The 15,569-nt window shown below is 50.4% G+C and overlaps 1 protein-coding gene and 1 pseudogene across 2 annotated transcripts in view; one reads left to right on the forward strand and one right to left on the reverse strand.

Annotated features, from left to right (window-relative positions):
• Positions 1–15,569, reverse strand: part of KIF3C (kinesin family member 3C) — a 50,304-nt gene that overhangs the window by 5,211 nt on the left and 29,524 nt on the right. Inside the window, exons 6-7 of one of the 2 annotated variants that reach the window (XM_062209107.1) lie at positions 323–428; positions 14–186 (exon numbers count right to left, since the gene is read on the reverse strand). In XM_062209107.1, the coding sequence (XP_062065091.1) occupies positions 14–186; positions 323–428 (279 nt within the window). Of the gene's footprint in view, positions 1–13; positions 187–322; positions 432–15,569 lie in introns of both variants that reach the window. The other variant, XM_062209106.1, reaches the window with a different exon arrangement.
• On the forward strand, positions 4,059–9,363 carry LOC133772938 (large ribosomal subunit protein uL24-like; annotated as a pseudogene).

Below are 15,569 nucleotides of genomic sequence, written 5' to 3' on the forward strand. Positions count from 1 at the left end.
CCCTGCTACTGACCAGGATCTGGACTTTCGGACTTTGGAGGTGGACGGTCTTTCCAGAAAGCTGTCCAACCGCATGAGCCGCTCCATGTGAAGCGCGCGAGGGTCCTGTTCTTGGTCTTGGGAGAACTCCATCTCAAAGATGGCTGGCGGGGACACGTCCAGCTCCAGGAACATGATGTTCTCAGCCTGTGAGGCCAACACCACGCCACTGGTGAGCCCCATGTGGGCACCCAGGCAGCTCAGGCCGGGCTGGGAGGCAGTGGGAGGAGGCAGAGGCCGGGGGCATCCCCCCCCCCCCCGCGGCTACTTCCCAGCTCCTTACCCGGTACCTGGGGTGGGACCCCATTGCCATGGCAACGCGAGCATACTGGCTGATCGGCCTCTTGTAGCCCACGGCGGATGTTGGCCGCTTCTTCATCTGGCTGCTACTGCTGCGGGGAAGAGGCCCGGTTAGAGTGACTTTCCTTCCAACGCAAAGCACAGGTGATGTGACCTCAAGACACGGCTGCTGGGGTGGGTTAAACCACCACCCGAGACAACAGCATCACACAGGAGCACCGCTTTGAGTCCTGGCTGCTCTGCTTCCGGTCCAGCTCCCTGCCAATGTGCCTAGAAAAGCAGTGGAAGATGGCCCAAGTGCTTGGGGCCCTGTACCCACGTGGGAGACTCAGATGGCATTCCTAGCTCCTGGCTCCTGGCTCTGGCCTGGCCCAGCCCGGGTTGTTGCAGCCATTTTGGGAGTGAACAAGTGGACAGGAGATCTCCCACTCTGTTACTCTGTATTCCAAATAAATCTTTTTAAAAGGGGGGGGGGGGGAGAATGTAGTACTGATATATGGATACAATACACATCTTTTTAAAACAAATTTTTATGTTTATTTAAAAGGCAGAGAGACAGAGAGAGAGAGAGAGAGAGAGAGATCCATCTTCCATCTGCTGGTTCACTTCCCAAATGCCTACAATAGCCGAGGCTGAGCCAGGCCAAAGCCAGGAGCCCAGAACTCAACCCAGGTCTGTCTCCTATGTGGGCAGCAGGGACTCAGGCACTTGAGCCATCACTTGCTGCCTCCCAGGGTGCACACTAGCAGGAAGCTGGATGGGAAGCCGAGGACTGCACCCCAGGCACTCCTGTATGGGAGCGGCAGCCCAGGCAGCATGGGAACTGTTGCAACAAATGCACACCCCAGACACACCTTGAAAAGGTTTTGCCAGGGGCTGGCTCTGTGGAGTAGGAGGTTAGGTATCCACCTGCAGTGCCGACATCCCACTGGGTGCCAGTTAGAGTCCTGGATGCTACACTTCCGATCCAGCTCTCTGCTGTGGCCTGGGAAGGCAGTGGAGGATGGCCCAAGTGCTTGGGCCCTGCACCCACGTGGGAGACCCAGAAGCTCCTGGCTCCTGCCTTCAGCCTGGCCTAGCCCTGGCCATTGTGGCCATTTGAGGAGTGAACCAGCGGATGGAAGACCTCTCTGTCTCTCCCTCTCTCTATAACTCTAACAAGTAAATTTAAAAAATCTCTTTTTTTAAAAAAATATTTTGCCCGAGAAAAAAGCCAGTCACAAAGACCATATGTGCATTGGATGGCTCTAATTATATGAAATATCTGGAACAAGCTGGCGCCGTGGCTCAATAGGCTAATCCTCTGCCTTGCGGCGCCGGCACACCGGGTTCTAGTCCCGGTCGGGGCACCGGATTCTGTCCCGGTTGCCCCTCTTCCAGGCCAGCTCTCTGCTGTGGCCCGGGAGGGCAGTGGAGGATGGCCCAAGTGCTTGGGCCCTGCACCCCATAGGAGACCAGGAGAAGCACCTGGCTCCTGCCTTCGGATCAGCACGGTGCGCTGGCCGCGGCGGCCATTGGAGGGTGAAACAACAGCAAAAGGAAGATCTTTCTCTCTGTCTCTCTCTCTCACTGTCCACTCTGCCTGTAAAAAAAAATATATATATATATATATATATATAAATAAAATTTAAAAAATGAAATATCTGGAACAGGCAAATCCACGGAGACAGGAGGCAGGAGGGTGGTTATCTAGGGCTGGGAAGGGCTTGGGGAGAATGAGGAGTGACTGCCACTGGGTCTGCGCTTTCTTTTTAGAGTGATGAAAACGTTCAAGAATTAGAGTAGTAATCTTACACAGCTCTGTCAATACACTAAGAACCACTGAATTTCCCACTTTGAAATGCTGAATTTTGTGATATGTGAACTGCATCTCAATAAAGCTGTGACTTAAAAACCACCACCAAGGGGCCAGGGTTGTGCCGTAGCAGGTAAAGCCGCTGCTTGTGGTGCCGGCATCCCATATGGGCGCTGGTTTGAGTCCCGGCTGCTCCATTTCTGATCCAGCTCTCTGCTATGGCCTGGGAAAGCAGTAGAAGATGGTCCAAGTCCTTGGGCCCCTGCACCTGCGTGGGAGACCCGAAGCAGGCTCCTGGCTCCGGCCATTGCAGCCAGTTGGGGAGTGAACCAGTGGATAGAAAACCTACCTCTCTCTCTCTCCCTCCCTCCCTCTCTCTCTCTGCCTCTCCTTCTTTCTCTGTGCAACTTTGACTTTCAAATAAATAAATAAATATTTTTTTTTGTAAAGAAATCTACAGAGCCAAAATCCAGTCTGTGGGAAATTCTTCCAGTTATTGGATGAGTGAGTGGAGGGTTGAGTCCTCATCCATGCCTGCTTGAACCCAATTCCCCATCAGGAATGCACCTGACACTCTTCCATATGACCAGAAACACACAATTAACGTTTTCCTATTTTTTGAAGACCTCTCTCTCTCTCTCTGCCTCTTTGTAACTCTGCCCTTCAAATAATAAATAAATTTTTAAAAAATCTAAAAAACAAAACAAAACTCAGGCTTGGCTTTTTAAAAGTACTTATTTTTTGACCCAAATTTCCATTCCTAGGAATTTCCCTAAGGAAATAACCAAAGATGAAGACAAAAATATTATGCGAAGGGGTGTTGACTGATGCATTACTTATAACTGGAAAAAATCAGAAACAACCCAACTATGCATGAGTAGGAGCCAGTAAATTAGTATTCGGGGCAGGCATTTTGTCTGGTGGTTAAGATGCCAGTTAAGAGCCTGCTTCCATATGGGAGTGGCTGGGTCTAATGCCCGGCTCCGACTCCCGACTTAAGCTTCCTGCTAATGCAGACCCTGGGAGGCAGCGAACATTGCTCAAATAATTGGGGTCCTGGCCGGCGCCGCGGCTCACTAGGCTAATCCTCCGCCTTGCAGCGCCGGCACACCGGGTTCTAGTCCCGGTCGGGGCACCGATCCTGTCCTGGTTGCCCCTCTTCCAGGCCAGCTCTCTGCTGTGGCCAGGGAGTGCAGTGGAGGATGGCCCAAGTGCTTGGGCCCTGCACCCCATGGAAGACCAGGAGAAGCACCTGGCTCCTGCCATCGGATCAGCGCGGTGCGCTGGCCACAGTGCGCCTACCGCGGCGGCCATTGGAGGGTGAACCAACGGCAAAAGGAAGACTTTTCTCTCTGTCTCTCTCTCACTGTCCACTCTGCCTGTCAAAAAAAAATAAAAAATAAAAAATAATAAAAAAAATAAAAAAATAATTGGGGTCCTGGCATGTGGAGGACCTGGGGTGAGTTCTCAGTTCCTGGTTCAGTCTCAGCCCAGATTTCGCCAGTGTGGGAACCTGGGGAGTACACTAATGGATGGGAGCTCTCTTTTTTTCTCTCTCTGCCTCTCAAATGAATAAATAAGTAATTAAAAAAAATATTATTCAGGGGCTGGTGCTGTGGCTCAGTAGGTTAAGCCCTGGCCTGCAGTGCCAGCATTCCATATGGGCACCGGTTGGAGTCCCATTGGCTCCACCTGATCCAACTCTCTGCTGTGGCCTGGGAAAGCAATGGAAGATGGCCCAAGTGCTTGGGCCCTTCACCTGCATCAGAGACCAGGAGGAAGCTCCTGGCTCCTGGCTTCACCCTGACCCAGTCCTGGCTATTGCAGCCATTTATGGGGCTGAACCAACAGATGGAAGATCTCTCTCTCTCTCTCTCTCTGTAATTCTGCTTTTAAAATAAAATAAATAAATCTTTTTTTTTTTTTAAAGAAGTTCAAACTCTTTGTGACTTCTGACCAGAGCAAGAACTGAAAAAGGCTTTTCAACACTCCTTCCCACATTCTCAGAAAATTACGTCTTCCTCTCTTCCCAGAGGGCTGAGACGGACGGCAATGTGCAACCCAGCCTATCCAAACGGATGATGAAGTGCACGTTGTGCCCGTAAAGGCCACAGACTGCAAAGCAGCCCAGGTTTACAGGAGGAAATACGTCATTTGCACTCAGCAGGTGCAGCAAGGAGAGGCCAACGCACAACCGTCCATGTGGGCGTTCACCCCAGCAAGGCGGTATCCCTAAGCTAAAACTGTACAGAGACCACATAAAGATCCGTGAACAGAAAGCCAAATCGCGCCAAGTAGGAAAGGAGAAGGGCAGACATAACGAAGAAACAATTGAGAATAATCTTCTGCACACAACTTCTGTTAAAAATGTGTATGTACATCTCCATATGCTTAGGAGAAAAGTCTAGGTATTCAAAAAAGTTACTACCTATTACCTTTTATTGTGTGATTATGAGTGATATTTACTTTCGTCATGCCTTTTTTTTTTTTTGACAGCAGAGTTAAGACAATGAGAGAGAGAGAGAGAGAGAGAGAGAGAGAGAGAGAGAGAGAAAGGTCTTCCTTTTCCATTGGTTCACCCCCCAAATGGCCGCTACAGCCGGCGTACTGCGCTGATATGAAGCCAGGAGCCAGGTCTTCCTCCTGGTCTCTGATGTGGGTGCAGGGCCCAAGCACTAGGGCCGTCCTCCACTGCACTCTAGGGCCACAGCAGAGAGCTGGACTGGAGGAGGAGCAACCGAGACAGAACCGGCGCCCCAACCGGGAGTGGAACCTGGGGTGCTGGCGCTGGTGGCGGAGGATTAGCCAAGTGAGGCGTGGTGCTGGCCTTCTTTATGCCTTTCTGTAATACTGAGGGTTTTTTTTTGCAATAGAAATGCTTATAATTTTATATCTAATAAACAATTCAAACATTTGAAAAGTGCAGGAAATCCTATCTCTTTGCGTGCATGCCTACCACCCAGTTTTGTAAAATCTTAACATTTGCTATCCTTATGACAAATCTTTTAAAGAAATAAAATATAGGGGCAAGGGGCTGGCGCTGTGGCGTAACAGGTGAAGCCACCGCCTGTGGTGCTGATATCCCATAGGGGCGCAGGTTCGAGTCCTGGCTGCTCCACTTCCGATCCAGCTCTCTGCAATGGCCTGGGAAGGCAGTGGAAGATGGCCCAAGTCCTTGGGCTCCTGCACTAGCATGGAAGACCGGAGGAAGCTCTTGGCTTTGGATTGGCGCAGCTCCGGCCATTGTGGCCATCTGGGGAGTGAACCAGCGGATGGAAGACCCATCTCTCTCTCTCTCCCTCTGCCTCTCCTTCTCTCTCTGTGTAACTTTGACTATCAAATAAATAAATAAATCTTAAAAAAAAAATATATATATATAGGGGCTGGTGTTGTAGCTCAGCAGGTTAAGCCACCACCTGCAATGCCAGTATCCCATATGGGTGACAGTTCAAGTCCCTGCTAATGCACCTGGGAAAATACTGGAGGATGGCCCAAGCACGGGGCCATCTTTTGCTGCCTTTCCAAGTGTATTAGCAGGAAGCTCGATCAGAAGTTGAGCAGCTGGGGCTCAAACCAGCACTGTGATATGGGATGCTGGCATTGCAAGTGGCAACTTCACTGCTACATCACAGTATTGCTCCCTGAACTGCTTTCTTTTTGTGTTCAGCAAAGTTTTTAGATTTATCCATGTAGCCCTGTATTATTCAAGTTTAACTGCATCGCTACATTGAGTATTTCAAGGTTTCAATATAACATTTTATAACTTTCTAATCAGGAAATCTTATCTATCATACTATATTCCAAAAATTATATATTAATAATATAAAAATGAAAATAAATAATAAAACAAGAATAAACATAAAATAATGAAAAATTATAAATTAATTTCAAAAATTTGTACAAAAATAAGCATATTTTCATGCCATCTTCCACAAATGTTCTGTAGGACCCATGTGTGGGGGCATATATTTGACCTAACAGTTAAGACCCCCACATATCATACCAGAGTGCCTGGGTTCAAGTCCCAGCTTCCTGCCAACGTGCACCCTGAGAGGCGGCAGGTAATGGCTCAAGTATTTGGGCTCCTGCCATTCATGTGGGAGACCTGGGTTATGCTCCTGGCCCCCAGCTTTGTCTCTGGCCCAGCCTCAGCCATTGTAGCATTTGAGTAGTAACCAGCAGATGGGAGCTCTGTCTCATAAATTAATAAAAGTCTGCAGAAAATAGAAAGTAAAGGTAAGTTTAATTTGGTGCAAAAGTCTCTGAAATACATGTGTACTTACATATTCTCCTACATCTGGGGCTGGCGCTGTGGCACAGTGGGTTAAGCTGCCACCTGCAGCGCCAACATCCCATATGGGCACAGTTTGAGTCCTGGCTGCTCTGCTTCCAATCCAGCTACCTGCGAATGCGCCTGGGAAGGCGGCAGAAGATGGCCCAGGTACTTGGGCCCATGTGCTCATATGGGAGACCTGGAATAAGTTCCTGACTCCTGGCTTCAGATTAGCCCAGCTCTAGAGGTTGTGGTAATTCGAGGAATGAACCAGTGGATGGAAGATCTGTCTGTCTCTTTCTCTGTAACTCTTTCAAATAAATAAATCCTTTAAATTTTTTTTTAAAAGGATAGGCATATAGGGGCCGCACTGTGGCGCAGTGGGTTAACACCCTGGCCTGAAGTGCTGGCATCCCATATAGGCGCTGGTTCTAGACCCAGCTGCTCCTCTTCCAATCCAGCTCTCTGCTGTGGCCTAGGAAAGCAGTAGAAGATGGCCCAAGTCCTTGGGCCCCTGCACCCGTGTGGGAGACCCGGAAGAAGCTCCTGGCTTCGGATCGGCGCAGCTCCAGCCGTTGCAGCCAACTGGGGACTGAACCAGTGGATGAAGACCTCTCTCTCCCTCTGCCTCTCCTCTCTCTGTAACTCTGACTTGCAAATAAATAAATAAATCTTTAAAAAAAAAATTAGGCATATAGGTTGACTGTTCTCTTTTTCTCCCCCCCCCCCTTTTTTTTTGGCTATAAAACACAGTGCTGGTGTGATAATTCGGACATCCCTATACAGGTATTTTCATGTACACAGTCACCATTTTCCTGTAGTATTGACCCAGGAATGGAAATGTTGCATTATAGGGCATGCGCGTTTCCAGCTGCACCAGATGTCGCCAAATTGCTTTTCAAGGGGTTGTGCCTGTGAAAAGTTCCCACTGCTTTATATCCTAGGAAACTCACAGCATGTCAGGCTTTTTACTTTTAGCAATTTGATGGCTATGATAACTGATTTTTTATTACCAAAAAAACAAAAAACAAAAACTAAAACACCGGAGGGAGAGGAAGGAAAACGAAGCTATATCCACTTTTCAAAATAAAGCGACACAGGTTTGAGAGTAAGGCTGACCAGGTTGGAATGGCAGCCCTGGCCCGGAAGCCCTGTCACCTTGAGAAGCGGCTTTCCTGTCTGGGAGCCGCAGCTGTGCCATCCCTCCCCCCCCCCCCCCCCCCCCCCGCCGAGGACTGCTGAGACAGCACTCAGCACACAGCCACCAGGGCTCACCACGGGCAGCTGCGACGAGTATTCTCAGTTCTCGCTAATTTCAAATAGGGACACCAACAAAACGAGCAACGGAAGAGCCCAAAGGCGCGCACTGGAAGGCAGAGGAGGGGACGAGGCAGGCGGAGCAACTCGGGGACAGGACACTGTGTTCCTGCAGAGGAGAACACGCTGTGCAGTGGGGAGGGGCGGGCAGCAACACTGGAGGCTCCCTTTATCACCCACGTACAAGGGAGATGCCCCCGCCCAGGGGTCCTTGCAGACCCTCTGTATAGATGAAAACCAGGACAGACAAGGCCGCTTTGCTGCTGCACGGGGGTCGGTGCACATAGGGACAGGCAGCCACGGCGGTGGCAAGAAGATAGCCTGCGACACAGGCCACTGAAAACCAGGGGAGGGGGAAGTGAGGACAGAAACAACTGAGCACTGTCAGCAGCTGCCTCGCATTGCACCTGAGCTTCAGGGCAACCCCCCCCCCCACACCCGGGATGCAGGTGGAGCCCACAAGGAGAGGAGAGTGGGGATCCGAACCCTCCCAAGGACCCTCTGGATGGCAGTGGGCTGCCTCTCAGGAGCGCCACAGTGCGCCTCTGACAGTGCAGGCTCTGCGAGCAGGACGGGGAGCGCCGAGCAGAGGATCAGCGTGAGTTGGCAGCCTGACCCGGTGAAGGTGCCAGGGCTATTCTGGGTGGCGTGCGGGAAAGGGGCTGGGGGAAGGGAGTCTGTAACTGGGACACTGACCTCCCCGTCCGCTCCCTCTGCTGCCCCCAGGCCCGCTGTGACTGCTCCCTCTGTGGTGCGCAGGCTGTGGCCAGCAGCCTGGAGCCGCGGCCTGGCTCTGCAGCCACCCCACAGCCCGCCCCATACCAGCCACAGCAGTCACGTGCTTGGGCAGATCCCATGAGTGCTCTCTCCCAGGACCCTCCCTCCACAATTGGCTGCTATCATCGTGTTTTCTTCCCTTGATAACTAAAAAAATAAAAGAAAGAAACCATCTCTTGGCTCCATCCCAGAGGCTGATGCCATTATCCCACGGCTGGCCCGGTCTGATCGCCCTCTTCCCTCCCCCGTTTTGAATACAGGCACCCAACACTGTTGGGTATTTCTTTTTTTTTTTTTTTTTTTTTTTTGACAGGCAGAGTGGACAGTGAGAGAGAGAGAGAGACAGAGAGAAAGGTCTTCCTTTGCCGTTGGTTCACCCTCTAATGCCGCCGCGGTAGCGCGCTGCGGCCGGCGCACCGCGCTGATCCGATGGCAGGAGCCAGGTGCTTCTCCTGGTCTCCCATGGGGTGCAGGGCCCAAGCACTTGGGCCATCCTCCACTGCACTCCCGGGCCACAGCAGAGAGCTGGCCTGGAAGAGGGGCGACCGGGACAGGATCGGTGCCCCAACCGGGACTAGAACCTGGTGTGCCGGCGCCGCAAGGCGGAGGATTAGCCTGTTGAGCCACGGCTCCGGCCTGTTGGGTATTTCTTTCCAGGTCCTTCAAGGCAGCCAACATGGCCAACCGGACTCATCTCTGCGTAGTCATCGCGCCCACGACGTCAGTGGTCTCCCCTCTGCTCATTTCTCCGTCACGTCGCCCCACCCCTGCCTGCGAAGGCTGCCCCTTCTCCCCGTCTCCCTGTTTCAATTCTCACAGGCCTGAGCAGACACCAGGGGACTTGGGCAAGTGTTTGGCCTAGCGGTTAAGACGCTGGTCTTCAGTCGTATTCCACACTGGCGTACCTGGGCTTGAGTCCCAGCTCCATGGGCACCTGACTGCAGTTTCCTGCTAATTCAGACCCTGGAGGCAGCAGCAATGGCTCAATGAGTTGTTTCTCCTGCACCCACGAGGGAGACCTGGGCTGAGTTCCTGGCTCCTGGTTTCAGCCTAGCCCGGCCCCAGACATTGCAGGCGTTTGGTGAGTGAACCACAGGATGGGCGTCTTCTTTCTTTCTCCCTCTCAATAACAATAAATCCAGGGGCTCAACAGGGAGCTAAGAATGTTCCCGAGAGATGATGAAACCAGCTCAGCTTCCTTTTCTTCTCCTCATCAGAGCAAAGGACTCGCCTCTAGGACAGGTGCAGACCTGGGAGGCTACATGACTTCATTTCAACCTCAACAATCCTACGAGATACATAGTATTCTCCCTGCTTTACCTTCCCAGAGGTTAAAAACAATTTCTGGGCCGGCGCCGTGGCTTAACAGACTAATCCTCCGCCTTGCGGCGCCGGCACACCGGGTTCTAGTCCCGGTTGGGGTGCCGGATTCTATCCCAGTTGCCCCTCTTCCAAGCCAGCTCTCTGCTATGGCCCGGGAAGGCAGTGGAGGATGGCCCAAGTGCTTGGGCCCTGCACCTGCATGGGAGACCAGGAGAAGCACCTGGCTCCTGGCTTCGGATCAGTGAGATGCGCTGGCCGCAGCGGCCATTGGAGGGTGAACCAGCGGCAAAAAGGAAGACCTTTCTCTCTGTCTCTCTCTCACTATCCACTCTGCCTGTCAAAAAAAAAAAAAAAAAAAAAACACAACAATTTCTCAAGGCCTTGTGTAAGCGGCAGAGCAGGGACTAGAATTGAGTGTGAGCTAAGTCCTAAGTCCAGTCTCTTCCTTTGGATGATTTTTGAAAAGAACTGCAGGTGTTGGGGTGGCTGAGGCCAGAGGGCTACAGTTCCAACGGAACATCGTGAACTGTAAGCAGAGGGCTAGGGACACGCTCGACATCTTACCCTTAGAAGACAATTTCGTGTAAACACGAGGACAAAGGAAATCCGGGTCATATCTGTAAAGCAGTCACAGCTCCAGCTGGTTGCAAAAATGTTTTTCACACGGTCATGGTCACTTTAACACAAGACTGGGGGGGGGGGGGTGGCAGGCAATCACCTGAACTTCTGTCTTCCCCCATGGCTGCAGAGCGATGGTGGAGAAGCGAGCGCGAGGCGTCCGGCACGGCTGACAATGAGAACGTGGGGGGAGCTGCCTGTCGCCTGAGGAGGAGGCGGCAAAATGTTTTTCCAGCAAAAGCTCGCTCCAGGGACAGCGTGACCTTAGGTAATGTCTGTCAGACAATGAGTTTTCCTCTCACGCTGAGCAGGGCTCCGTGTTCCCATCCGAGAACACCACAGGCCACAGCCGAGCAGTGTGTTCCAGCCCCGCGTGCAGCGGGCGCCACAATGCCCTGATTAGTTAAATATGCTCTGGAGAGAAAGCGCTTCTCTGTTCCCCAGCCCTGATTAGGTTACGTGGCGAAGGGTGGGAGCCTTCCTCTGGGGACTGGGGAGCTCGTTCCACGGCAGGGAGCCCTGGGATGCGGAGAGCTGAGCTCCAGGATGTCCACCGGGAAGTTGTGAACGATCGCGGGAGCGTGACATGGGGCAGATGCTCGGGAGGTCCCTGGCCCGCCAGGCTGCCCTGCCTGGCTCCCTCTGCTGGGTCACAGTCACAACTGGGATTGCTATTATGACCGAATTGTTTTTTACTTCATTCTAACCACCACTGCTTTTGAAACAGTAATTTAAAAAATCTGTTTCATATAAAAAATTCCTGGGTCCGTTTTTATTGTCTTTTGTGTTTGGTTAATTTTTTTAGTTCTGAAATAAATATTAAATACTGCAGTCACCAGACATTGCAAACTGGACAGTGACCAAAAAAAAAAAAAAAAAATAAGAAAAGAAAAAAAATCTCAGTATTATTTGCTATTTCTTAACAAATATTTTTCTAAGTAATTTCTTTCTTTGAGTTCTTTTTAGAACAATCAGTATTAACTGTTCATATAATTTGTATTCAATGGAGAATACTATGTGCATAATTGCCTTAGTCTTTTACCTTTATGCAGATATATTTTGAATATTTTCTGTATAAAATACATATTCCTTGTGGCCTGCGTCGTGGCGCAGTAGGTTAATCCTCTGCCTGCGGGGCCAGCATCCCATATGGGCGCCGGTTCTAGTTCCGGCTGCTCCACTTCTGATCCAGCTCTCTGCTATGGCCTGGGAAAGCAGTAGAAGATGGCCCAAATCCTTGGGCCCCTGCACCCGCATGGGAGACTCAGAAGAAGCTCCTGGCTCCTGGCTTTGGATCTGGCCATTGCAGCCATTTGGGGACTGAACCAGCGGATGAAGACCTCTCTCTCTCTCTCTTTCCCTCTGCCTCTCCTTCTCTCTGTGTAACTCTGACTTTCAAATAAATAAATAAATCTTTAAAAAAAAAATAGCAAGTTTGGGGGCCAGAGTTGTTTTGTGCTAAACCACCGTTGGCAGCACCAGTATCCCATAGGGGCGCCAGTTCCCCATATGGGTGCCAGTTGGAGTGTTCAGCTTCTGATCCAGCTCTCTGCTAATGCACCTAGAAAGGAGTGGAAGATGGCCCAAGTGCTTGGACCCCTGCACCCACGTGGAAGACCTGGATAAAGCTCCTGGCCTTGGCTTGGCCCAGCACTGACCCACCCCAGCCCCAGCCACTACAGCCATTTGGGGAGCGAACCAGCAGGTGGAAAATCTCCCCCTGTCTCTAGCTCTCCCCGACCCCTCACCCCGGAACTCTGCCTTTCAAATAAATAAAGTAAGTCTTTAAAAGGGGGGAGGGGCTGGCACAGTGGTATAGTGGGTTAGGCCTCCATCTGTGGCACTGGCATCCCATAGAGGCACCAGTTTGAGTCCTGGCTGCTCCCCTTCTGATCCTGCTTCCTGCTAATGTGCATGGGAAAGCAATGGAAGATGGCCCAAGTGCTTGGGCCACTGCATCCACATGGGAGACCCAGATGCAGTTCCAGACTCTTGGCTTTGACTTGACCCAGCCCTGGCTGTTGCAACCAACTGGGGAGTGAACCAGCAGATGGAAGATCTTTCTCTCTTTGTGTCTCCCTCTGTCTCTATAACTATACTTTTCTTTTCTTTTTTTTTTTTAACTTTTTAAGCTTATATTCAGTACAAAAGATGCATAGGAGAGTGAGGGCTTTATCTAAGACAGAGAGGTAAATCTGGGTTCATACTGAGCCCCAGGAAGCAGCCACATGGAGGAGCATCTAGGCCAGGAAACATGGGGCGGGTGGCCCCGCACCCTGGAGGCGCAGGGCCGCAGCAAGCCCCGTACTGGCAAAAGGCCAAGGAAAGGAAACCCTATAACTGTACCTTTCAAGTATATAAATAAATCTTAAAAAAACATAAAATATGGAAAGCTTATTTTCAAATGTTCACAGATATCACCACTAGATGGACATATTTTCATTCTTTCAATGCCTATCTAAATTTCCCTTAACAAAAACATATTAATTCTGCAACTTAACTAAGAGTAATGAGAAATTTTAAAAATATTTATTTTTATTTAAAAATTTTTCTTATTTTGTTTGATAGACATAGAGACAGAGAGAGGCAGAAAGAGATCTTCTGTCTGCTGGTTCACTCCTCAAATACAGACCTGAAACTGAGATCTTCCCAAAAGCCCAGATCTCAATCCAGGTCTCCCACAAAGGTGGCAGGGACCCAAATACTTGAGCCTTCATCTGCTGCCTCCCAAGACATTGACCCCAGGTACTTGGACAGCCAGGTACCCGGATGCGGGATGTGGGTGGGATGCTGCACCAAACACCTCCCCCAACTTTAAAAAAACATAAAGAAGGGCAGTTCACGAGAGGGACATTTAGCTTCGTGGTCTAGATGACGGCATCCCACGTCACAGTATCAGAGCTGGATGCCCAGCTCTGGCTCCTGACTCCAGCCTCCTGCTAATGCAGACTCTGGGAGGCAGCGGTGATGGCTCAAGTAAACGGGCTCCTGCCACCCACACAGGAGACCTGGATGGCATTCCTGGCTCCCAGCGTTGGCCCAGCCCCAGCGGCTGTAGGCATCTGGGGAGTGAACCAGCAGATGAGGCTCCCTTACACTCTCCGCCTCTCAAATAAACAGCTTTTTTTTTTTTTTTTCTTAAGTGTGGAAGTTCATGATCATGAAGCAGAAAGCTCATCTTCACTCCAGCCAAAGCCTGCACCACGCTTAAAGTCTGGATCACGTGACTGATGCAGTTAAAACTGCAGGGACTTCCTTCTGAGAAAGGAATAAACTCTTTCCGAGAGCACAGAACTGCGAATCTCAAATCGACATCCCTTCTCTGGGGCCAGTGTTGTGGCACAGTGGGTAAAGCCACCATCTGCAGTGCTGGCATCTCATATGGGTGCTGATTTGTGTCCTAGCTGCTTCATTTCCAATCCAACTCCCTGCTATGGCCTGGGAAAGCAGCAGAAGATGGCCCAAGTGCTTGGTCCCCCGCACCCACATGGAGGCCCCAGATGAAGCTCCTGGCTCCAGCAGGGCCCAGCCCTGGATGTTTCAGCCATTTGGGGAGTGAACCAGCAGATAGAAGATCCCTCTCTCTCTCTCTCTCTCTCTCGCTCTCTCGCTCTTTCTAACTCTTTCAAATAAATAAAACTTAAAAAAAAAGAGAGGCATGAAGATACATGAGAATGGGGAAGAGAGGATTATCACAAAGGACATTGTTGGGGAACAGACTAAAATTAAAAGTAAACTCACACTATGTTATTCTAGAATCTCCTGAAGTGGATTATTGCACTGCAGTGTCCTAAAAGAGCGTCCTCATTCTCAGGAAATGCAGGCAAGGGGTCAGGCTGTCCACAGCTCAATGCCAAATGATGGGGGGGGGGGCAGTAAGGGAAGAATTAATAATGTTGCAAAAGTGTTAACAATTTGATGAAGGGCACAAGGAAATTCTTTGTACTATTCTTTTTTTTTTTTTTTTTAAGATTTATTTACTTTGAAAGGCAGAGTTATACAGAGAGGGGGAAACAGAGAGAGATAGAGGAAGAGAGAGAGTGAGTTTCCATTTGCTGGTTCACTCCCCAAATGGCCACAATAGCTGGGGCTGGGCCAGGCCAAAGCCAGGAGTGGGAGCTGCTTCTGGGTCTCCCACATGGGTAGCAGGGACCCAAGCACTTGGACCATCTTCCGTTGCTTTCCCAGGCCATTAGCAGAGAGCTGGATCAGAAGTGGAGCTGTCAAAACTCAAAGCAGTACTCATCTGGGAAGCATATATGCCAGGTGACAGCCACACCAGCTGAGCCACACCAGCCCCAGAACTTTTTTTTTTTTTTAAGATTTAATTATTTATTTGAGAGAGAGAGTCCATCTGCTAGTTCACTTCTCAAATGGCCTCAACAGCCACGTCTAAACCAGGCTGAAGTCAGGAGCCAGGAACGCCATCTGGGTCTCTCATCAGGGTGGCAGGGCCTAAGTGCACTATTGCTTTCCCATGGGTATTAGCAAGGAAAGGGATCAGAAGCAGAGCAGCCAGTACCGTAATATGGACTGCCTTCATCACAAGCAGTGGCTTAACCTGCTGCAGCACAATGCTGGCCCCTCTTCGTACTATTCTTACATTTCAAATTAAAATGTTAAAATAAAATAAAATAAAAAGAATGTTGGGCCAGAGTTGTGGCACTGGGCTAAGCCACCACCTGTGATGCCAGCATCTCATATGGGCATGGGTTCAAGACCCAGCTGCTCCACTTCTGATTCAGCTCCCTGCTAATGTGCCTGGGAAAGCAGGAGGGGAGGTCCAAGTACTTGGGCCTCTGCCACTCATATGGGAGACCCGGATGAAGCTCTTGGCTCCTGGCTTCAATCTGGCCCAGCTTTAGCTCTTCAGGCCATTTGAGGAGTGAACCAGTGCATTAAGATTTTCTCTTCTCTCTCTCTCTCTCTCTCTCTCACTTTGTCTTCCAAATAAATAAAAATCAATCTTAAAAAAAAAAGTCACCTTACAGCCTCTCACCCCATCTGACACTCAGCATACTGATGGCATGACTACAACCAACATAAAAAAATTTCCCCCACCTGCAAGCTTGCAAGCCAGTCACTTGCATGAGCACCAGATAACCAACAGAGCAGAAACCCCACCAG

This window comes from Lepus europaeus, chromosome 13 (assembly GCF_033115175.1).
Source record: "Lepus europaeus isolate LE1 chromosome 13, mLepTim1.pri, whole genome shotgun sequence".
Taxonomy (NCBI): Eukaryota; Metazoa; Chordata; class Mammalia; order Lagomorpha; family Leporidae; genus Lepus; species Lepus europaeus.